This window comes from Lithobates pipiens, unplaced genomic scaffold (genome assembly GCF_037356315.1).
Source record: "Lithobates pipiens isolate NorthernLeopardFrog02 unplaced genomic scaffold, aLitPip1_a1.2 Scaffold_18, whole genome shotgun sequence".
Lineage (NCBI taxonomy): Eukaryota > Metazoa > Chordata > Amphibia > Anura > Ranidae > Lithobates > Lithobates pipiens.
Window position 1 is genome coordinate 211,317,700 of NW_027507758.1, and position 25,714 is coordinate 211,343,413.

At 42.7% G+C, this 25,714-nt stretch overlaps 1 protein-coding gene across 5 annotated transcripts in view; it reads left to right on the plus strand.

Annotated features, from left to right (window-relative positions):
- The window catches only part of ARID4B (AT-rich interaction domain 4B), a 2,504,499-nt gene that overhangs the window by 1,991,162 nt on the left and 487,623 nt on the right, over positions 1-25,714 (plus strand). For all 5 annotated transcript variants that reach the window (XM_077486552.1, XM_077486551.1, XM_077486548.1 and 2 more), the window contains one exon: positions 9,753-10,856. In XM_077486552.1, the coding sequence (XP_077342678.1) occupies positions 9,753-10,856 (1,104 nt within the window). The remainder of the gene's footprint in view (positions 1-9,752; positions 10,857-25,714) is intronic.

The window sequence follows — 25,714 nt, forward strand, 5'->3', positions numbered from 1 at the left end:
TAACTCAAATCAGATTTTTTTATTTCCATATCTCTCACTTCACTCTGTACCATATTTTTAAAGACTTCAATATGATGGTTTGTGTTCTTTTTAGGATTAAAGACTGAATTGTTCCTCAATCCACTATGGATATAGGGACAATCAGTCCCCAAAGGAATAGAGCTAACACTCATATTGTTGGCAAATATTGTTGTATAGATTATAGGGTTCTCAGTCGTGTCACGATTAAGAATGCCTACCCGATTCCATTGATTACTGAGTTATTTGACCGCCTCAAAGGAGCAACGGTTTTCACGAAGCTTGACCTTAGAGGGGCATACAATCTCATGTGCATTAAGGAGGGCGACGAGTGGAAGACTGCGTTTAATACCAGAACAGGCCGTTATGAATGGTAATGCCTTTTGGCCTTTGTAACGCCCCGGCAGTTTTCCAGGAATTTATTAACGATGTCCTCCGAGATTTGTTGCAGTTGTGTGTGGTGGTTTATCTCGATGATATCCTCATATTTTCTAAGTCCCTGGAGAGCCACCACAAAGATGTCTGTCATGTACTTCAGAAACTAAAAGAGAACAATCTCTATTGTAAACTGGAGAAGTGCGAGTTCCATCGTGAACAGGTTACATTCCTGGGCTATGTCATTTCCACTGCTGGTTTTTCAATGGACCCAGAAAAACTTTCGGCAGTCCTACAGTGGCCTCGACCCGTGGGTTTACGTCCTCTGCAGAGTTTCCTGGGCTTTGCCAATTACTATCGGAAGTTTATTCATAACTTCTCGTCTCTGGTCAAGCCTCTGACTGATATGACCAGAAAGGATGGTGACCCACAGAGTTGGTCTCCGGAGTTCATTAAGGCCTTTGAGACTCTCAAGGCTGCCTTTGTTTCTGCTCCTGTGTTGGCACATCCTGATCCTACGTTGCCTTTTATCCTAGAAGTTGATGCTTCTGAGACTGGAGTTGGCGCCCTTCTGTCTCAACGTCCTAACTCTGAGAGCGCTATGCATCCGTGCGGCTACTTTTCCAAGAAATAGTCACCTGCTGAGTGCAATTATGAGATTGGTGACAGAGAGCTGTTGGCGATCATTTTAGCCCTGAAAGAATGGAGACATCCCCTTGAAGGTACCACTGTGCCCGTTCTTATTCTTACTGACCATAAGAATCTTACATTCTTGTCTAAGGCTAAGTGACTCTTTCCCAGAAGGGCGCGATGGGCTCTTTTCTTGTCAAGCTTTAATTACATTGTCTCATTCTTACCCGGTGCTAAGAATGTAAGGGCTGATGCCTTGTCAAAACAATTTTCCTCCACTTCCAAGTCTGAGGCGGTTTTGGTTTCTATGATTCCTCCTGATCGTATCTTAGCTACGGTTTGCATCTTACTTCTCCTTTGGGTGACAAAATTCTTGCTGCTCAGGTCCATGCTCCTCCTGATAAACCTTGTGACCGCTGCTTTGTCCCAGAGAGTCTCCGTACTGCAGTGCTCCAGACTTATCATTCTCCCAAGGCAGCTGGACATCCTGGGAAGAATCAACTCATTTAGGCCATCTCCCAACAATTCTGGTGGCCTAGTCTACGGGCTGATGTTACTGCTTTCGTAGCTGCCTGTCCCGTGTGTGCTCAGAGGAAGACTCCACGACACCTTCCAGTGGGTCTCCTACAACCCATACCCAATGGAGAGAGGCCCTGGACTCACCTGTCTATGGATTTCATTGTGGAATTGCCCAACTCCCAAAGCAACACTGCTATCCTTATGGTGGTTGACCGTTTCTCAAAGATGTGTCATTGTATTCCACTTAAGAAGTTGCCCACCTCTAAGGAACTGGCTTCCATTTTTGCTCGGGAGATCTTTTGCTTACATGGGCTACCCAAGGTGATTGTCTCGGATAGGGGCAGTCAGTTTGTCTCCCAGTTCTGGCGAGCCTTTTGTGCACAGTTGGGAATCCAGCTTGCGTTCTCTTCTGCGTATCACCCACAGTCTAATGGGGCCATAGAACGAGCAAATCAGTCTTTGGAGCAATTCCTACGTTGCTATATTTCTGACCATCTTAACAACTGGTTGGACCTATTACCTTGAATTCTGCGTCCCGATTGTCTACATTTATGGTGAATTATGGTTTCCAACCTTCCATGTTGTCTGACTGGTTTGTTCTGCAGAGTATTCCTCAGTTAGAGGAGCATCTCCGTGGTCTTCGTTCCACTTGGGTACAAGTCAAGGAGGCTTTGCATCATGCTAATGATAAGTACAGACTCCATGCTGACCGCAGATGCCTGCCAGCGCCTTCCTACCAGGTTGGGGACAGGATCTGGCTGTCATCTTGCAACCTCCGGTCTCGTGTTCCCTCACTGAAGTTTGCACCTCGGTTTATTGGGCCTTTCCGTATCCTTCGCAGGATTAACCCGGGTAGCTTACGCGTTGGAACTTCCTCCTAGTATGCGCATCTTAAATGTGTTTCATGTCTCCTTATTGAAACTGTTGGTCTGTAACCAATTTACCACCTCAGTGCCACGTCCTCACCCTATTCAGGTTAAGAACCATGAGGAGTATGAGGTAAAATCCATTGTTGACTCCCGTAGGTTCCGTTGGCGCATACAGTACCTGGTGCATTGAAAGGGGTACGGTCCGGAGGAACGCTCCTGGGTTTCATCCTCTGACGTACATGCCCCTGTCCTTCTCCGCGAGTTCCATAGACGGTTTCCCCTCAAGCCCGGTGGCCCTCCGAGGGAGAGGGGTCATTGAGGGGGGGGCACTGTCAGGGCTGGCTTAGCCCTTCCTCCTCTGGGCTGGCCGCTCAGCTGTTGGCTAATTGCCAGCTCTCTTCTCTCTCCACATTTACCAGCTGTTCCCGATGATGCTCATCTGGCCTGCCTATTGCCTTTACATTTGGTCACATCACTAGGAACCACCCCCTGCTGTTGTTTCAAGACTGGCTTGCTACATCCCTCCTGGCTTCCCTCCTGCTTGCAGTTGCTCTCCCTGGATCCCTGACTTCTGGACTGGCTGATTACCCGATCTGGTTTATGAACTTTGGACTGGCTGACTACCCAATCTGGTTATTGGACTCGGACTTGCTTAAATACGCTTTTTCCTATTTACATTTTTATTAATAAACAAGTGTGATTTGATTGTACTTCTGTCTCTGTCTATTTAATGGTTCCTGACACTCATCTAGATATTATTGGTAAAAAAAAAAATCGCAATAAGCGTTTATTAATTGGTTTGCGCAAAAGTTATAGCGTCTACAAAATAGGGGATAGTTTTATGGAATTTTTTTATTAATATTTTTTTTTTTACTAGTAATGACGGCGATCAGTGATTTTTATCGTGACTGCGATATTATGGCGGACACATCGGAAACCTTGGGCGCTATTTTGGGACCATTCACATTTATACAGTGATCGGTGTGATTAAAAATGCACTGATTACTGTGTAAATGTGACTGGCAGTGATGGGGTTACTCTAGGTGGTGCTGTATGGGTTAAGTTTGTCCTAGAGTGATTCTAATTGTGGGGGGAGGGGCTACGTGTGACACATCATTGATCACCGCTCCCAATCACAGGGAGTGGTGATCAATGACAGTGTCACTAGGCAGAACGGGGAGATGCTTGTTTATATTAGCATCTCCCCGTTCTTCCTCTCCGTGAGATGATCGCGGGACCGGTGGTCTGACTCGTGGAGCGCACACGCCTGTTATACAGGCCTCGCGAGATCACGTACAATAACATGATTTTGCACAGTGGAGCCAAACCATGCCATTGCTGAGCCATCATCTACTTGGACCCCCAGGTCCTTTTCCATCCTAGATTCCCCCAGAGGTCCCCCAGTGTATAGATTGCATTCATATTTTTGCCTCCCAAATGAATTATTTTACATTTTTCTACATTGAACCTCATTTGCCATGTAGATGCCCACCCATTAATTTGTTCAGATCTTTTTGCAAGATTTGCACATCCTGCAGAGATATTGCCCTGCTTAGCTTAGTATCGTCCGCAAATACAGAGATCTAACTGTTTACCCCATCCTCCAGATCGTTTATGAACAAATTAAACAGGATTGGTCCCAGCACATAACCCTGGGGGACCCGACTACCCATCCCTGACCATTCCGAGTACTCCCCATTTATCACCACTCTCTGAACTCACCCTTGTAGCCAGTTTTCAATCCATGTACTCACCCTATTGTCCATGCCAATGGACCTTATTTTGTACAGCAAACGTTTACGGGGAACTGTGTGAAATGCTTTTGCAAAATCCAGATATACCACGTCTGCGGGCCTTTCTCTATCTAGATGGCAACTCACCTCCCCATAGAAGGTTAATAGATTGATTTGGCAAGAACGATTCTTCATGAATCCATGCTGATTACTGCTAATGATATCATTCTTACTAAAATCTTATTTATCATCCCCTCCAAGAGTTTACATACAATTGATGTTAGGCTAACTGGTCTGTAATTCCCAGGGATGTATTTTGTGCTCTTTTTTAAATATTGGTGCCACGTTGGCTTTTCTCCAATCAGTTGGTACCATTCCAGTCAGTAGCTGTCAGTAAAAATTAGGAACAAAGGTCTGGCAATTACTTGACTGAGTTAATTAAGTACCTTTGGGTACAAGCCATCTGGTCCTGGTGATTTATTAATGTTAAGTTTCCCAAGTCTAATTTTAATTCTGTCCTCTGTTAATCATGGAGGTGCTTCCTGTGATGTGTCATGAGGATAAACATTGCAGTTTTGGTTACTGAAGCCCTCCGATTCCCTCATGAAGACCAAGGAGAAGAATAAATTCAATGCCTTGCCATCTCCCCATGCTTTGTAACCAAATGTCCTTCCTCATTCTTTATGGGGCCAATATGGCCTGTCTCCCTTTTTTACTGTTTACATACTTAAAGAATTTCTTGGGATTTTTTCTCTCTCCTCCACTATGTGTCTTTCATGTTCTATCTTAGCCGTCCATATTGCACCCTTACATTTCTTGTTGCATTATTTATAAAGTCTGAATGCTGATGATGATCCCTCAATCTTGTATTTTTTGAAGGCCTTCTCCTTTGCTTTTACATGCATTTTTACATTGGAGTTAAGCCAGCCAGGATTTGTGTATGCTCTTTTAAATGTATTACCCAATGGGATGCATTGGCTAATGCTCTTATTTAATATGCTCTTAAAGCAAACCCATCTCTCCTCTGTGTTCTTTGTGCCTAAGATTTTATCCCAATTTATGTCTTCTAGCAAGGTTTGTACTTAGCTCTTTTGAAATTCAGCGTCTTTGTATTCCCCTTATTTGTGTGATTTATACTGAAGCCAATTGATCTGTGATTGCTGTTAAATTGCCCTGTATTTTCACATCTGTGATCAGGTCTGTATTGTTGTTAATCAGCAGACCCAGTAACGCTTTGGTTCTAGTTGGTTTGTCTACCATCTGACCCATAAAATTGTCCTGCAAGACATTGAGGAACTGGCAGGCCTTAGATGAATGCATGGTTCCCACCACCCAGTCTATGTCTGGATAATTAAAATCCCCCATTATGATAACACTTCCCATCCTTGCTGCTAATCCAAATTGTAATAGGAGATCTGTCTTCCCTTCCTCCCTCAGGTTAAGGGGCCTATTTCATACTCCCAGTATTATTTTCCCCTTAGCTTTATCCCTTTGGAGCTGTACCCATAAGGATTCCACCTCCTCCCTAGCTCACTTAGTGATGTCATCTCTGACATTCACTTGTATATTATTCTTGATATATAGGCATACCACTAGATTTTACCACTGTAAAAAGAGTATGTTATCAATGTATCGATGCTAGGTCAACACTCTGCAAAGATGCTTCACATTCTGGTCCTCTCCAAATATTTGGTGTACCCAGTCCCCAGATAAAAATTGGCATAAGGCACTTAGGATTTGGAAATTGGTGCATCAGATACATTAAATGACAATTTACAAACAACTTCTGTGGTCCAGAGCCCACACAGTAAAAGCTAACAGCAGTGTCCAGTGATCTTTGGGATGAAGTGTACTATACGGTGGAACAGGGCTGCAGTGACAGATATGGGACCCAACAGAGGCAGTGGAGTCGCTGCTGTCTTTTTAGCTCTGAAAGCTTGTCTGTTCCCCAGACAGAAGAACAAAATCATTTTTAGGGTTGCACCAATACCGCATTTTTATCAGTGAGTATGAGCACCGATACTTTTGGTCAAATCTTCACGAGCATACCAAGTACCGATACTTTGGGGTGTGATTTGCGTCAATACAAAAAAATTGGTAGAAATAGCACTGCAAAGAATCGCATTCAATTTGAACAGGAATGTGGTGCAATTCCTGTCCAAATTGCATGCTATTTCCCACACTGCTCCTGTGTGTGTGTGTGTCTGTCTGTCTGTATAGAAAGTAAAAAGCACCATCTTGTGAGCAGTTTAAAAAAAAATGTTAGAACTCCTCAGTACATATCTGACCACATGTAAAATAATCTACATAGGTGTCCTGGTCCACCGATGACAGCAAATTAGGGCCGCTAGAGGAGACGTTTCAGGACCAAATGGGTATAGGGTGGAAGTGATGTCAGCTTGGAGCTGACCGCCTTTACATCTCCTCCAGCACTGTGAGCACCTTTGACGCAAATCACACTACAAAGTATAGGTTTTGGTATCGGGAGCATTTTGGTGAGTACAGACATTCACGCAAATGCTTGGTATCATTATTGGTGCATCCTTAAATTTTTTTTTTCTGCAAATTTCAAAACAATTTCTTTATCTAGTACAACAATGTTGCTCACCTCCTTTTATGCTAAATCTATTAGTGTTTAAATGATAAAGTCTCTATTTTATCAAAATAAATCCTGGTCAGATCTGGTACCACTGAATGTACAAATAATAGTATCCCATTATGTGCGTTCAAAGATCTAAACATTTTTGACTTTCTACATTTTAAATCTGTTTCAATACACCTTGCCTTACTAGTAGAATTTGAGATTGTGCTTCGTTTTCCAGCTAATTCAAGCCACTGATCCATATTATTTAAATCCTCTATACTTACATAGTTACATAGTTACAAAGGTTGAATAAAGACACCAGTCCATCCAGTTCAACCTGAGTGAGTGTCTACAATTGTCTCTATCCCCATACATTGCACACTCACATTGGTCCCTACCCTCAAGGAGCACACAATCCAAGGTCCCCATTCATTTCCTAGGGCCAATTTTGGACAGAAGCCAATTAGCCTACCTTCATGTCTTTGGAGTGTGGGAGGAAACCAGAGTACCTGGAGGAAACCCACGCAGGCACAGGGAGAACATGCAAACTCCAGGCAGGTAGTGTCCTGGTTGGGATTTGACCCAGCGACCCTTCTTACTGCTAGGTGAGAGTGATAACCACTACACCACTGTGTCGCCCATACTATATTTTTTCTTTTTAATTTAAATACTCTATGGAGATGGTTTCCAAAATGTTGTTTTTTTTAACCACTTCAACTCTCCCCCTTCCTAACCAGGCCATTTTATGCAATACAGCACTGCGTTGATATAACTGACAATTGCCGGGTCGTGTGACACTGTACCCAAATAAATCTTATGTCCTTTTTTTCCCCCACAAATAGAGCTTTCTTTTGGTGGTATTTGATCACCTCTGCTTTTTTCTATTTTTTGTGCTAGAAACACGATCGTCAATTAAAAAAAAACAAAAAACAATCATTTTTACTTTCTGTTCTAAAATATATATCCAATAAAAAAACATTTAAAAAATCAAATGTCTTCATCAATTTAGGCCAATATGTATTCTGCTACATATTTTTGCTAAAAAATATCCTAATAATTATATTAATTGGTTTGCGCAAAAGTTACAGTGTCTGTAATCTAAGATATTTTTATTTATTTTTTAACTACTAATGGCGGTGATCAGTTACTTATAGTAGGACTGCGATATTGCAGGGGACAAATCGGACACCTAAGTGACACTTGACACTTTTTTGGGGACCGTGACATTATTACAGTGATTAGTGCTAAAAATATGCACCATCACTGTAATAATAACACTGGCAAGGAAGGGGTTAACATTGATGGTAAAAGGGTTAAATGTGTGCCTAGGGAGTGCTTACTAACTGTAGAGGAGGTGCTTTTACTGCAAGAAGATATGGATCAGTGTTTCTGCTTCACCAGTTCCATGTCTTTTGTACTCACAGAATGGGAATTGTTTACATGGGTACTCTGACAGAGTGACAGTCTGCCTAACGATCGGTGGGTCCCAGCAGACATCGGGTCTGCGGGGCCCTGCTGAGCAAACTACGCTCGAGCCCAAAACCCTGAAGTACAGAATCACGTATATATACACGTGATTCTGCACAGAACTGCCACCCTGTAGCAATAAACCTGCTATGGGGCGGTCATAAAGCAGTTAATATTTATATCTGGATATACTGTATTGTGTGTGTGTGTGTGTATTTTATGTTTTATATTTTATATATTATATAAATTGTGTACACTTTAATTAGGTTGAAACGTGCCAGATATGAGGTGGTATTATGGATAGAGTTGGTCTAAAGGTTTTTCTTAAGAGTGCAGTGTGGGAGGCCTAATGTGTGGGAAGCATGAGGTTATGTTCATGGTATCGCGGATTTGGCCAGATGACTTTGATAGATGCCTTCAGGCTTCATTTATGTGCATGAAATGAAGATATACACATTTCCCTCTCCTGAAACAGCTGCCCTGGTTACAGTGAAAATGGTCAAGTACTGGGATGGTTATTTTTATGATCGGGAACAGATATGTACTGCTTGGTACAGTGCATCTTGTACAATACAGTTATACAGTACATAAGCATTGAGCTTAAAACAGTTTTTTTGAGAAAGATTTGAACTATTTGTTTTGGCTTATGTTATTATTGTTATTATGCACAGTTTATTTTGATAATATAGTACGACTGGGGGGTGCTTATGAGAGATGCTCTTTGTGGAACGCTTTTGAATAAGGCACAGTTGCAACCAATACAGAAATGTGTCTTTCTTCAATTGTTGGAAATGTTTGATATATTTAACCTTTTTGTGGTGGATTAAAGTACTCTGAGCTTCTACTCTGTATTTTCTCTAGATGGGATATGCGGGATAAGCCTCTGTGTACTCGGTATTAAAAAATAAGCATTGTTTGATTATCCTTATACAAGGGGCCAGACAAATCTAGTGAGTGATTTGATTCACATGATGCTACTTGGATAGTGGAGCACTGGCACTTTGTCACTCTGAAGTGTGGATTTTACACACTATTACACAAAAAGGAGAATATGTGTAATGATCACCGGCAGATTATATGGACATATAATGTAATGCAATTAACCTTACTCCTTACTGACATCAAATATTCCTTATACTACCTTATAGGTGTAGCTAGAGTGCTAGGCCTGGACTTAAGGAGTTAGTCCTTCTACATTGTATACATAAGAAAATGTAAATTGACAATATGCGCAAAATATACATATAGATAATAACACTACAATAGGTTCTGCAGGTGTTGACAAGTCATAGAACAGCTGTAAAAAAAAAAAAAATTAATTGTATTGTAAAAAATATTATATTGTTAAAAAAAAGATTTAAAAAATACAGTCTGGGGTCAAGTCTTATTTAAGAGACAATATGAATATAATAGCATAAATATGAAATAATGTAAAAGAAAAAAAGACAGTTTGATACAATAGGGAGCATGCATATGGGACACCATTACTCACAATTTTAAATATGTTTATGTTTTTGTTTTATTAAAGTGATATATTTCTTCTTGTCTTTTGAACAGCTACAGAACTGTATGAAGATGGTACTAAACTGGATCAGAATATGATTAAAAGTGAAAAAGACTTTAATATGAGTAATATCAAGAATGACCTGGCAACAAGAGCAGAAGGAAAGAGAAGTCAAGGAACAGAAGGAAGTTATTCTAGGGTAGACAAATTTGACTGCAAAGCAACACAAGAGGGATCTTCAGATGAGACAGACTATAAGCTGGAGGCTTCTAGGAGGAAGAAATTTGCAAATAACGTTGACAAAATAGCCAAATCTCCTATTAAATCTAGTAAAAGGAAATTTATTTCATGTGGCAAAGGTTTAAATGCAAGCATAAATGATGAAAGTATCTCCTGCAAAGAGATAACTGATAGGTTTGATGCTGACATTATTATGTCCTCTGATGAAGAGGAGCAGCCAAAGCCAAAAGTTCAGTTGCTACAAAAGTGTAATGGTTTGGATGACAAAAAACAAAAATTGAAAACCACAAGGTTGTATACAAGTTTACAGGACATGTCAGATAAAAAAGCTAAAACAAATTCTTCAGAAGAAAGGCTGAGAGCCAAAGACCCCAAAGATGTTTGGTCAAGTATTCAGGGGCAATGGCCTAAAAAGACTTTGAAGGAACTTTTTTCTGATTCAGATACAGAGGGAGCTTCATCTCCACATCACAGGGATTTAGAAGATACTCCTAATGATTCAACTTTTCAGACAGTTAATAATGAAACCAGAGATGTGTCTGTGGAATTTCTAAAACCTATAACTCACACTATTGAACTGAAACCAGCTGAAAAAAAAATGGCCGAACTGGGTAAAAATAAAGTGGATTTACCCAGCAGTGGAAGTAATTCTGTACTGAATACACCTCCTACAACACCAGAATCTATCTCTTCCAGGACATATAGAAGATCACAGTTAACATTTCAAATATTTGAACATGCAGAAGCAAATCATGAAGAAGTAGAAAGCAAGAAAAGTAAAAGTAAAACTGAATTGGATAGCGTTACCTGTGAACTACAAGGTTTCCAGTTTGAAGAAAACCTTTCTCTGACAGGATTTGAAGTTGGCATCAACTCCAGTAGTAGTAATGACCTAGAAAGAGAGAGCAAGGAAAAAGGTAAACTTCATAGGTGGTGTTAATACAGGCTAACTGTATTTTAATATTTGTAATTTAAATTAATACTGTCAGGCAGAGCATTGCCACTTAGAAAACAACTTGTGGATATAGATGTGAGATGTGTGGGCCTTGTGGCATGCCTTTTTATGTACAGATATTATATCTACCCTTAAAGCTGATTGTCCTTGTTGCTGATTTCCTTCATTCACTGAATATGTCATCCATCCTTTTGTTAACTCAGTAGTTGCTCTAAAATAGCCTGGTAATTTTTTAATTAAACAGTTAAAGTGGTTCTAAAGGCAGAAGGTTTTGTTATCTTAATGCATTCTATGGTACTAGAAAGGTCATCGTTAGATGCAGTTGGAACAGCATCAGTATCCAAAGAAGGGACTGCTATAGCATCCATATTATTGTCAATAGGACTGCTATAGTCTGTGTTACCAGATATCATCTGGTTGGGGATGGAAGATATTTGCGCTGATCCAAGAGCAGGGGGAATAGCTTAAGAATCATAATGCCACCTACACACGACTGGACTTTGCATCAGAATAAACTCTGACGATCTTTCCGACGGAGTTCTGACCGAACGGACTTGCCTACACATGATCACAAGTCAGTTCGTTTCGAATACAATGACGTACAACAGGACTAGAAAATGAAGTTCAATAGTCAGTAGACAATAGCTTTCCTTGCGTCGTATTTGGTCCTTTGGGATAGCATACAGAAAAACGGTTTTCCCGGAAAGATTTATAACATGTTCCATTTCTAGGTCCATCAGAATTTTTTAAGAAAAATCAGCTGAAGCCCACACACGATCGGATTATCCGATGAAATGATTCCCTCTGACCTTTTCTGAACGAGAGTTCTTCTACTGGGGCAGCTTAACAGATATGTACAGAATCTCACTTTGAAGAGACACTACCATATTAAAGAGAAAAAGAGCCTTCTGTCCAATACTATTCTTTCCACATCACCTCTCCCCATCCCATCAGATGTATTCTCATTTGACACCAGTTCTGTTGAGGATATGGATGACCCATTGTTTGATGCTGAGTTGATTCATCTTCTCACACAACGTTCTGCCACTTCTCCCCCAGTCATTCATACATCTTTTAAGCCAAAGTCCATCTTTAACCCCTCACATGCTAAAGGCCCTTATATAGAGAGTTTTTACAGGATCATGTTCGCAGATTTCCAAAAGTTATGTCAGTCCTCTAATACCACCAAAACCAGCAACTTGTTGTGCCTTGAGATCAGAGCCCTAAAATCTTTGATGGAAGCAGATGATCTAGTTATAAAATCGTCTGACAAGGGTGGAGGAATCGTTCTACAAAACAAAAGTGACTATATTGAAGAGGCTAGGAGACTGCTCTCTGATACTACCACATACAAGAAAATTAACAAAGACCCCACCCCTGAATTTGCCAAGGAAATTGATACCTTGGTGTCTGCGGCCTTTCAAAATAACATTCTTAATACATTTTAGAAGTCCTTCCTTCTTAAAGAGAAAAAGGGAAAAACAAACTGCGCTATGGAATTAATATTTCTAAAAAGATCTAAAAAGACCCTTTGGAAGCCGCAACTCTGCTGTACACCAATTATACAGATAAAAGAATACAGAAAATAGTGAGTTGCGCTAACCTGTAAATGATATGAAAAATGCAAATAAATCACAAATTTTACCTTGTGCTTGTGCAACATACAAATTCTGATATCACCAGTCACATAAATATCTCAAAATCAAATGTCCTAAACCCCTCACTTGGTGTTATATATCAAACCCTACCTCCAAAAGCAATAATTGTGCTTAAAAAAATTATTATTTGATGCCACATATACAGACACAAATAAATAAAATTAAAAAAGATTAAATAAACCATTAGTTGTCACAAATAAAATAATTGTAGTACCCACAGTTAATGTAAGAATATAGTTCAAAAATATATGTAAATAGTGTCCAACATAAATTGCCAGCCACCCGTGATAAAAGTGAAAAATTCAGAAATCCAATTATGATTCTTCAAACGTGCAAGCCATGTTATATCCACCACCAGCTATATAGAGATTGGTTCCTTACCAGAAAGACATGACCCCCCTATTAAAGAGGGTCACAACAGATGTAAGCACGGTATGCAGGCTCTCACGCTGTCAGACCATCCTCTGGGACAGTTCACACATCGGAATTGCACTGATATTGAAACATTTAATGATCAAGCAGTGGTACTTACCAGTGGGTTTTTGGAGAAGGGATATGATCCTACCTTTCTTAACGAAGCAATGAAAACTGCATGTGAGAGAGATAGGTCAACATTATTGCTTGATAGACAAGGTGCTAGAACAAATAACCAAGGTACACTACCATTTATTACCACTTTTTCAGTACAACATCAAAATTTTAGGGATTTGATTCAGAAACACTGCCACTTGTTGACCAGTGATCAGGTTCTCAGCACTGTTTTGCCCATGAAACCACAGATTGTTTTTACAGGGGCATCCTCTCTGGGTAGTAAAATCGCCCCAAGTGTGCAGGACCCACCTAAGGCCAACAGGTATTTTTTCCAAAATCTGATAGGTTACTACAGATGCAAGAACTGTCAAGTCTGTACCCTGAATAAATTTAGGGGGTCGAAGATTTCTAATTTGATGTCCACTAGCACTATGAAAACTTATGAGGTAGAACCTTTCATCACCTGCTCTTCAGAAGCAGTAGTCTACCTCATGCAATGTCCCTGTGTTTTACAATATATAGGGAGGACTAAAAGGGCACTTTGTGTTAGGTTAAACGAACATATCAACATTATCAGACAAGGTTTTGACAAACATCCTGTTTCAAGACATTATGGCTGGATGCACAAAAGAGACACGTCAGGTACTTTGTTTATAGGCATCGATAAGTATAAATCTCATTGGAGGGGTGGGTCTCTGGTCAGAGAAATTTCCAAATTGGAAATGGCTTGGATCCATAGACTCAAAACATATGTTCCATTTGGCCTTAACGTAGATACAGACATGAATGCTTTTATCAACAATTCATGATTATGTCTGTACCATTTGGGAGTGAACTTTTGTGTCCCAATTACCTTAGATGTTGACTAACGAGATCAATATGTGAGGGACTATGTATGGAGGATTCTATTGGATATTCATTCTATAGACTTCACTTATATGGTTATATATATATATATATATATATATATATATATATATATATATATATATATATATATGGGTTTCAATTATTGCAATAATGTTTGTAATTTCCTTTTCTAACATTCAATTTGTGGTCTTTTGTTCTGGGCCTGCTTGCCATCTAGGAAGATGGACTATGTGAGCAATACTTTTCAGAAGCTTGCAAATAATAAGTTTGGATATTGAGTTGGACATTGCTTTTGTATCCAGAGATTTGTCGTGGAATTTTTTCTTTACATTCATTTTAATTGATTTTGTACACCCTTTTGGGTTGTATATCAATAGCATCTTTGGCTGTGACAAGTCAGTGTCCCAGATTGGGCCTCTGAGATGCTGTTGAATTTTATAAAGATGCAGATTTCATAAAATTATATTATATTTCATTTTAAATTTATTTTAGTACTTATATTGTCCCTATTAATACTTTATATTTTTGAGAGAAAAAAATGTTTTTGGTAAATCTTGTGCGCTGATTTGGTCAGCTCACAGTTAATTTCGTACGATAATAGGGTCCAAGTTTATAAGTATCTTAATTTCCAATATATGGACACGCTTCTGTTGCTTGTCCATAATCGTAAGATTTTTACATCTCTATTCAATTTTTATTCTATTTTATTTTATTTTTGCAATCTGTCCCCGGTATGCTATTTAGGTTCACTTCCGGGATAATCAGACTAAGTGAGATCATGTTGGTCTGTGCGTACCATAGAGCAATGTTTTCTAGCTCTATTTTTAATTATTATCTAGTCCACATGGGTCACGGTGGGTTGTAATAGGCATGAATATATAGCTTAAGGCCCAATCTTTAGTTGTCCGGAATATCATGCAATGATGATCGATTTTGCAATGTTTAAGGACCTTATGTTACACTTCCGTGATGGCCGTCGACCCAGAACGAGGCTGGGTTGGTGACCCCGCCATGGTTTTAGGTTTTGGTTACACTTACGTGATGGCCGCCGACCCAGAACAAGGCTTGTTTTAATAGGATATGTATAAAGGAGGTGACGTGGTGCGCCGCCCGTGCCCCTGGACGACGTAAGGTATTACGAAACGCGTATGGCAGAGCGACGCGCTGACGTCACCTCGTGTTCGATATTTGTATTCCAGGAAGCATGGGTTTGTTTGTGTGCGTCCAGCCGGCGCACACTTAAGGCCTGATGTTATTCCATGTTTGTAAGTGCATTTTATATTTTATATTTACATGATTAAAGTAAAGGTTTTACACTATTTGAAGCCTTCCTATCTTTTATGTGCTATTGTATCGAGTGGAGAGCTTTGCATAGGAGGGGAGGAGCTGTGAAGGACCATGTTGGATGTTACAATATCAGAGGGATGGTCTGACAGCGTGAGAGCCTGCATACTGTGTTTACATCTGTTGTGAGCTTCCTTCTTAAAGACTTCTATCAAATCCCCTATTTCTATCACCTATCACCTCCCCAATGTTCATAAGAATTTAACCACTTGCCGACCGCCGCACGACGATATACGTCGGCAGAATGGCACGGGCAGGCATATTGGCGTATATATAAGTCCATGCCTGCCCGCGGGTGGGGGGCCCGATCGGGCCCCCCCCCGGTGCCTGCGGCGGTCGGCATTCGTTCGGGAGAGATCAGGGATGAGGGGACGGCCATTCATTCATGGCCACCCCCTCGCGATCGCTCTCGACGAATGGAAATCCCCCGTGACATCACTTCCTCTCCTGTAATGTAAACACAGGAGAGGAAGTGATGTATTCTCTCCTCCGTGTCGGTATTTTCCGTTCCGACACGGAGGAGAGCGGATCGGTGAGTTGCACCAACACTCTACACACACAGTAGAACATGCCAGGCACACTCACACCCCCCCTTTACCCCCCGATCACCCCCCCAATTACCCCTGCCCCCCAGTCACAGTGACACCAATGTCATTTTTTTTTTTTTTTTTTTTTTTTTTGCATTGGTGTCATTTGTGACTGTAATAACTGTTAGGGCAGTTAGAGTTAGCCCCCTTTAGTTCTAATGTACCCCCCTAACCCCCCCAATAAAGGTTTAACCCCGTGATCACCCCCCGTCGCCAGTGTCACTAAGGCTGGGTTCACATTGCAGCGGTTTATGAGAACGAATGTGATTCGCACCGCACTGCAGTGCAAATCACATCCGATCTCTGTGCGATTCGAGTTCAGCCATTCGCCGCACCCGCCGCACCCGCCACACCCGCTGCACCCGCCGCAAATTCGCACGGGACCCTTTTTTTGGCCCGCAGCAGAATCGGATCGCATGGGTGTTCACACCATGCGATCCGAGTTTGCAGATCGCACTGCGATATGCGAACTGATCTGGGGGTGTCAGTAACATTTCACTGACACTCCCAGCAGTTCGCATAGGGCAGTGTGAACTGCCGCCGGGAGGCATGCGATGCGGGAACCCGCCGCGGATTCGCGGCGTTTCCGCATCGCTCCAGTGTGAACCCAGCCTAATAAGCGATCATTTTTCTGATCGCCGTATTAGTGTCACAGGTGACGCTAGTTAGGCAGGTAGGTATTTAGGTTCGCCGCAGCTTTTTATAGCGCCAGGGACCCCCATATACTACCGCATAAAGCCCCCTGATTGCCCCCTAGTTAACCCTTTCACCAGTGATCACCATATAACTGTTACAGGTGACGCTGGTTGGTTAGTTATTTTTTTATAGTTTCAGGGCACCCGCCATTTATTACCTAATAAAGGTTTAACCCCCTGATCACCCGGCGGGTGTCATTTGTGACTAATAACTGTTAGGGCAGTTAGGGTTAGCCCCCTTTAGTTCTAAGGTACCCCCCTAACCCCCCCAATAAAGGTTTAACCCCGTGATCACCCCCCGTCGCCAGTGTCACTAAGGCTGGGTTCAGATTGCAGCGGTTTGAGAACGGATGTGATTCGCACCGCACTGCAGTGCAAATCACATCCGATCTCTGTGCGATTCGAGTTCAGCCATTCGCCGCACCCGCCACACCCGCCGCACCCGCCGCAAATTCGCACGGGACCCTTTTTTTGGCCCGCAGCAGAATCGGATCGCATGGGTGTTCACACCATGCGATCCGAGTTTTCAGATCGCACTGCGATATGCGAACTGATCTGGGGGTGTCAGTAACATTTCACTGACACTCCCAGCAGTTCGCATAGGGCAGTGTGAACTGCCGCCGGGAGGCATGCGATGCGGGAACCCGCCGCGCATTCGTGGCGTTCCCGCATCGCTCCAGTGTGAACCCAGCCTAATAAGCGATCGTTTTTCTGATCGCTGTATTAGTGTCACAGGTGACGCTAGTTAGGCAAGTAGGTATTTAGGTTCGCCGCAGCTTTTTATAGCGCCAGGGACCCCCATATACTACCGCATAAAGCCCCCTGATTGCCCCCTAGTTAACCCTTTCACCAGTGATCACCATATAACTGTTACAGGTGACGCTGGTTGGTTAGTTATTTTTTTATAGTTTCAGGGCACCCGCCATTTATTACCTAGTCTCACTAGTGTACCCCTAAATTTAGGGGTGTCTACTTTCCAAAATGGGGTCATTTGGGGGGGGTTTGTGCCATCTTGGCATTTTATGGCCTTCAAAACTGTAACGCCCTTAGAAAGCCTGAAGGCGGTGCTTGGTTTTCGGGGCCCCGTACGCGGCTAGGCTCCCAAAAAGTCCCACATATGTGGTATCCCCGTACTCAGGAGAAGCAGCAGAATTTATTTTGGGGTGTCATTTCACATATGCCCATGGCATGCGTGAGCAATATATCATTTAGTGACAACTTTGTGAAAAAAAAAAAAAAAAAAAAAAAAGTTTGTAATTTTCCCGCAACTTGTGGCAAAATATAAAATATTCCATGGACTCAACATGCCTCTCAGCAAATAGCTTGGGGTGTCTACTTTCTAAAATGGGGTCATTTGTGGGGGTTTTGTGCCATCTTGGCATTTTATGGCCTTCAAAACTGTAATAGGTAGTGAGGAGTGAAGTCAAATATTTACGCCCTTAGAAAGCCTGAAGGCGGTGCTTGGTTTTCGGGGCCCCGTACGCGGCTAGGCTCCCAAAAAGTCCCACATATGTGGTATCCCCGTACTCAGGAGAAGCAGCAGAATTTATTTTGGGGTGTCATTTCACATATGCCCATGGCATGTGTGAGCAATATATCATTTAGTGACAACTTTGTGAAAAAAAAAAAAAAAAAAAAAAGTTTGTAATTTTCCCGCAACTTGTGGCAAAATATAAAATATTCCATGAACTCAACATGCCTCTCAGCAAATAGCTTGGGGTGTCTACTTTCTAAAATGGGGTCATTTGTGGGGGTTTTGTGCCATCTTGGCATTTTATGGCCTTCAAAACTGTAATAGGTAGTGAGAAGTGAACTCAAAAATTTACGCCCTTAGAAAGCCTGAAGGCGGTGCTTGGTTTTCGGGGCCCCGTACGCGGCTAGGCTCCCAAAAAGTCCCACATATGTGGTATCCCCGTACTCAGGAGAAGCAGCAGAATTTATTTTGGGGTGTCATTTCACATACGCCCATAGCATGTGTGAGCAATATATCATTTAGTGACAACTTTGTGTAAAAAAAAAAAAAAAATTTTTTTTTTGTCATTATTCAATCGCTTGAGGCAAAAAAATAAAATATTCAATGGGCTCAACATGCCTCTTATCAATTTCCTTAGGGGGTCTACTTTCCAAAATGGGGTCATTTGGGGGGGTTTTGTACTGCCCTGCCATTTTAGCACCTCAAGAAATGAGATAGGCAGTCGTAAACTAAAAGCTGCGTAAATTCCAGAAAACGTACCTTAGTTTGTAGATGTGACAACTTTTGCGCAAACCAATAAATATACAATTATTGACTTTTTTTTTACCAAAGACATGTGGCTGAATACATTTTGGCCTAAATGTATGACTAAAATTGAGTTTATTGGATTTTTCTAATAACAAAAAGTAGAAAATATCATTTTTTTTCAAAATTTGCGGTCTTTTTACGTTTATATCGCAAAAAATAAAAATCGCAGAGGCAATCAAATACCATCAAAAGAAAGCTCTATTTGTGGGAAGAAAAGGACGCAAATTTTGTTTGGGTACAACATTGCATGACCGCGCAATTACCAGTTAAAGCAGCGCAGTGCCAAAGTGTAAAAAGACCTCTGGTCATTTACCAGCAAAATGGTCCGGTCTTAAAGTGGTTAAACAATCCCCCAGGCAGACCAATAGTGGCTGCCATGGATAGTGTCACTACGGTGTTAATTCTGTACATCGACCAATTTCTTCAGCCCATTGTTCACCAGCTACAGTCCTACATTTGGGACGGAACACATTTATTGGAACTTCTCTCTGCCTACAAGTGGGAGCCAACTTATGTTTGGCTCTCACTTGATGTCAACTCTCTGTACACATTCATTCCCCATTCCTTTGGCCTATTGGCATTGGAACATTTCCTAGCCAAAGATCCTTTCATTAACCCCCGTCAGGCCTCCTTTATTTTGGATGCCACTTCTTTCTGTTTGTTCATTATTTAAATTTTCGACAGGGACTTTGATGTGCAAACAAAGGGAGCAGCTATGGGGGCAAACTTTGCGCCTTCTTATGTCAATTTGGTTATGGGCTTCTGGGAGAATTTATATTTTCTCTAAAATAACCCTTATGAGCGTAATGTTGTGTTCTTTGGTCGTTACATTGACAATATTATTATAATGTGGGATTGTCCGGTCAGTGTGTTTGACCAATTTGTCGATTATTGCAATTAGAATCAATATGATCTGTCATTCACCTTTGTTACCAATCCTGATACGTTACCTTTTCTTGACCTCAAGTTGGGTCATGATGAAGCTACCTCCACCATAATTTCCAAAAAACGATGTTAAATCCACTGCGGGTAATTCGTATCTGCAATAGTTGTCATCTTCTGAAATGGATCGACAATAAAGGTCAGTATTGCCGACTTTGACAGAACTGCACGAGGGAAAGTGACTATGTCATCTTACTTAAAAAGAAGTTTAGAGACAAAGATTACCCAGCAGCCTCTATTGATCAAGCTTTTCAATTTTACTTAAAAGGGAAACCTCTGAAAGTATCCAGTGAACATGAAAATCACACTGTTCGGTTTAATACTACCTTTAACTTTCATTTAAAAAAGATGGAAAAAATCTTGGCAAACCACTGGTGTATCCTATTGCAGGATCCACTTCTAAAACCCTTTATTCTGGATAGACCATATCACAGAGCGCCCAACTTGAAATCTAAAATAGCTCCCAGCAAAATTAGATCCAGATGTGTTTCTCCTGAAAAACCCATTTTTATACCACTGGTTGGGATGTTCCAGTGTTGCAAGCCTTTATGCAAAATGTGTAAATATGTCAAACACGGCCAAAAGTCTTTTACTGCTAAAGGGATTACCAATACATAGAAAGACTTTTACAATTGTTCTTCAGACTTTGTCATATATGGACTAATATACATAGGCCGCACGTTACGAGCCCTTAGGACCAGGTTTGGAGAACACAGGAGATCGATTGAAAGTGGCACAGATCCACATAGTGTGCCCAGACACTTTACTCAAGCTCACCAACAGTCCACTAAAGGGTTTGGGTGATCAAGCAAATTTCCAACTCTTTTCCAGCTGTAGAACGTTTCAAAAAGCTTTGCGCTAGAGAAACGTTCTGATTTACACTTTAGACGTTCTCTCACCTGGCGGGATGAATGAAGGAATCAAAAACATAATTTTTTTAAATAGTCCCGTACCAGGGTACAACCAGTTTTCTATTGTGCACATATATATATGCTCGTGTGCATATATGAGCTAAATCCATGTGTATATGTTTTTTTGTTTTGTGATTCGTGTTATTAGATGCCACTATCAGATGCCTTTGTATCATCACATGTCATGTATTTTTACATATCATGTTAGATGGTTGCATCTGCTAATACATATACATCATTATTATTCCTCCATTAGAGGTAATCTTTTCATGATTGACACACTGTGAGAACGTGTGTCTTTTATACATGCTTTTCAACATACAGAGATGCTCTCAATGATACATTATTTATATTATGTAGTGTATACTGTATTTATTATTTGTAGCCTCTTTTTTATTTGATTTATTTCATTAATTTGATCCATATCATACTATTTACTATTTTATTTCAGCCTGCAGTGAAAACCTGCCTTAAAAGCCACAGCGCGGTCCCCACTTGGTGGAGACGAGACCCCGCCAATCCCGCTCACCACAGCGGATGGAACGGTACCTCTCCCAGCCGCACTCGCGCTCTGGATCCCGGTCCCGAGACAGCTCTCCCTCTCACTCAGGATCGCAGCCTATCCCTAAAATGGCCACCGCACCTCAGGCGCTCACTGCCTCGCAGTGCACCCTGCCGCCCACCCCACAGAGCAGCTTGATAGACACTGCTCCGGCGAACGAGGGGATGGACACATCCAGCCCCTGGCAACCAGCCACAAACTTACTCTCCTCATAAGCTGGCACAGGCGGTAGCTGCAATGCTCCTGCCTACCCTCACAGCTGCAGTGGATAAAGCGGTGGCAGAGGGCATGGCGCAACTCCGGAAACAAAGCGGCTAAATGTGGTGGAACAACGCATATCGTCCCTGGAGGATGATCAATTCAACATGAATGCAGCACTAGAGAAATTCATACAGGACCAACAACATTTGCACGATCACATGGAGGACCTTGAAAATCACTCAAGGAGGAACAATCTGAGGATTATAGGCCTCCCAGAATCGCACAGACCTGGCACGCTACTTGCTCTGTATACAACTACCATACTGGCAGCTCATGGCCTCAATCGGCACTGCACGGTGGAAAGGGCGCATCGCATCGGAGCGCCATCCACTGATAACAAACGTCCACGGCAGGTAATTGCCAAATACCTCAACTACATTGATCGCACGGACATTCTCCAGAGCTTTTGGAAATTGCGCACCGTCATTGTGGATGGGCACAAGCTGCTGCAAAAGAAAGGAATTTCAACAGATATGTGCAGAACTGTTCAAGCGTAATATTCGATTCACCCTGGCGTACCCGGCGACTCTCTGGCTTCAAGCCCTGGATGGGGAACTGCTCACTTTCCAGTCGGCGGCCAAGACCCACGCCTTCCTTCGTATGCTCACGTCCGCTCCTCCAACCTCGGAATCTTATGCGGATAAGGTGAAACAGGGCCCGCAAGACCAAAACAGTCCCAGGAAGGACCCACCCAAACGCCTGAAGTCCACCTTTCCACCAGACCAACCTGACTTTCGCTGACCCCATAGCATCCCGGGAAGTGGTTGCTTTAAGGTATGGGTAGGGCTCTTTGGCGATGTGATTGTCTCCCCGTCTGCTGTTCACTATATGCCACTTATGTGGCGGCGGGGCAGACTCTGCTGCCTGCCCTTCAACCAAACTGACGGACAGGGTCACTGCTTAATGATTTTTGTTTTCAGGTTCAGTGCTGTTTCGCAAGGTTAATTTAGTTTTTTGTTGATGTTACCTATAAAACATTTACCTATTCTACTCAGTGTAACCCTATGCAACTTCTCCACGTAAGATCGTTCACATGCCTCTACCTACGACCATGCATCAGGTGGCTCGCCCATTCATGGCCTAACCCCATTACGACAGGGATCTTCGCCTGTCCCCTGATTTCCCCCTTCCCTCCTCCCCCTCTCTGTAATAGCATATACCGTGGGCTAGCGTATCACTGGGTGTTGAAGTTGCATACAGAAAAAAGAGAAGTCTCAGAATGATACTTTATTGACAACCCCTCATACCCTTGTTGTCCCTCTTTACTGTGTCTTATCCCCTACCTGGAGGGAGGAAGGTTTATTCATACACATAGTTCAAGAGTGCTTTAAATATTTTTTTTTTCTTCACTCGGGTGTCAATCTTTCTTTCAGTAGGCAGCGCAGCTCACCATCCTTGGGCGGCTTACTCCCCCCTCATGTGCAATGCAGCCTCTTCGTGTTTCATCCTGGAACGTGAAAGGATTGCGTTCACCTGGGAAACGATCAATAATACGTCATCATCCAAAGCGGTTAAAGGTAGACATTGCCCTACTCCAGGAGACGCACCTGGAGGAACAGGACTTCCCTCGCATGCGGAAGCTTTGGGTAGAAACAGTGTTGGGCTCGGCTTCCCAAGGCCGGAAAGCAGGAACGCTCATTCTACTTCATAAAAACCTGACCTGTGATGTGCTCTCTTCTGAGCACGACGCAGAAGGCAGGTATATTCTCCATTCTCCTCAGATTCACATCTGGCGTGCTTAGGCTAATCAACATATATGCCCCAAATTCGCCAGGTAAGACATATTTCAGTGACCTGACAGCGACATTGGCTATCGACATGGATACTCCACACCTCATAGGTGGAGACTTCAATTCGACCTACTGCGACAGTGAAGATAGAGCATACTCGTCACACCGTCACAAACCATCCTCACCGACTCCAGGCACCCACCTTTACCACATGACACAGGCCCTTGGGCTGGTAGACGCATGGAGACTATCCCACCCTATAGATAAGGAATACACTTTCTAGTCCACAAGTCCTTTGCTAGACTTTACTACTTTTTGTGCACCCATTCTTTGCTTCCCAAGGTCAGGGACAACAACATCCACGATTTGGTCATTTCAGACCATTCACCGACTTCCATTACTCTTGACACCCTGAGACACATCCCAGACCATAGACAATGGTTCCCATCTTATCTAACCCAGAATGCTGCTTTCCACCAGTTCCTTACTGAACAGTGGATCGAATATCCACACAATAACGGCTCCCATACGGAGAACCCCAATCTATTTTGGGAAGCGGGCAAGGCATTTATGTGGGGGCGGATTATAGCCTTCACCGCTGCGCACAGGAAGAAAGCCCTCGAAAGCTATCAGGAAGCTAGTGACTTAGTGAGACAGGCTCAAGCACTACTTCACACACAAAATACAGAGGACAATCGCAAGACCTGGTTACATGCTAGAAACCTCTTTAACACCTGGGCTAGTAAAGTAGAACAGATGAAAATGTCGTACGCTCAATTACAATATCACAACCATGGGAATAAAGCAGGGAAGCTATTGGCCAGGCTTACCAAGGGCATCTACACCCCTACTCACATAGTATCCTTATGCAACCCTGATGGCACCCTATCCACGTCCCCTAAACCTATCAGCAAAACTTTGGAACAATTTTACACTGCTCTCTATGCCCACGAGCCTATGGACCAGTCTCTGTCTTCTAAATGGCTTGACTCTGCTTCCATCCCCCAGATCGCTCCTGATGACTTGGAGATGCTCAAAGCCACTGTCACGTACCTGGTGATGGAGCCTGATATGCAGAGGATGGCCTCTCTTACAACTCTGACTTGGAGCCCCTGATAGAGCTGACAGGAACAGGGGCTGAAGCAGAAGCAAAATCAGATTACAGGCCGGGTCATCAATAGGCTGGCAGCGGAGTGGCAGAAGGAGCAGGCAGCAGGAGTGGGGGACAAGCCGGGGTCGGATGCAGGCAGGAAACAGGAACGTCAGGAAGCAAGCCGGGTCACAACAGGAACAGAAGCCAGGTAGCTAATTGCAGGTTACACAGGGAACACTGTAGAGCAGACAGCACTGAGCATGGAAACTGACTGAGTTTAAATTACTGGCACTGTACAATACAATTTGGCAGGGGGGCCCATACCTCCCTACTGGGCACCAAGCCCACATAAAACTTATATCCAAGAAAGGTAAAGACCCACAGGAACCTGGGTCCTACCGGCCCATATCTCTGCTCAACTTAGACTACAAAATCCAAAATCCTATCCAAGATCCTAGCCACCCGACTAGCATCCATAATGCCTTCACTCATACATCAAGCACAAGCGGGCTTCACTAAAGGCAGATCGGCGGCATTCAACATTAGGAAAGAGCTTGCAGCCTTGGAGTTTGCCCATCAAAGGCCTTCAGACACCATTGCAATCCTTTCATTGGATGCCGAAAAGGCATTTGATAATGTAAATTTCCAATGGCTGTCGCTAGTGATGCACCAATTTGGAATCACAGGGCCTTTCCTGCAATTCATTCATACTCACTACTCTGCACCCACAGCCACTGTGATTGCCACAGGCGTGCAATCCAATCCTAAACATCTCCACAAAGGTACTAGGCAGGGCTGCCCTCTCTCCCCCCTACTCTTCAACCTGGCTATCAAATCCCTATCTCGACACCTCAACAGTACTCCCAGCCTTCATGGGATTCCCCTCGGATCGGAAAATCTGCGCGTTGCACTATTTGCCAACGACATCATCATATTTACCACATCACCACACTCAGACATACCAGTCATCTAGGACATCTTTGACTCATATCGACAGTGTTCGGGACTAAAAATAAACTAAAAATAAACTTCACGAAAAGTGAGCTACTCCCTTTAGGGAAAAAAAGTCCTGAGTCGCAGATACCTCTATCCCCCTTCCGCATAAACAAGAATCACATTACCTACTTGGGCATACACATTGGCAAAGAACCTTCCTCACTCTACTCGCTTAATTACCCCCCTATGGAAAGGGGGCAAACCAAGAATAGCCCTATCCAAACTATACCTCCCAAAGTGTGATGGCAGTGGCAGCTTTCCCAACCTTAGGGCATACAACATGGCGAAATGGGATGGACTGGATTCTCAGGTCTTCACGATACTCCAATTATACCCTGGAATCAGCAGTGGCTCACCCT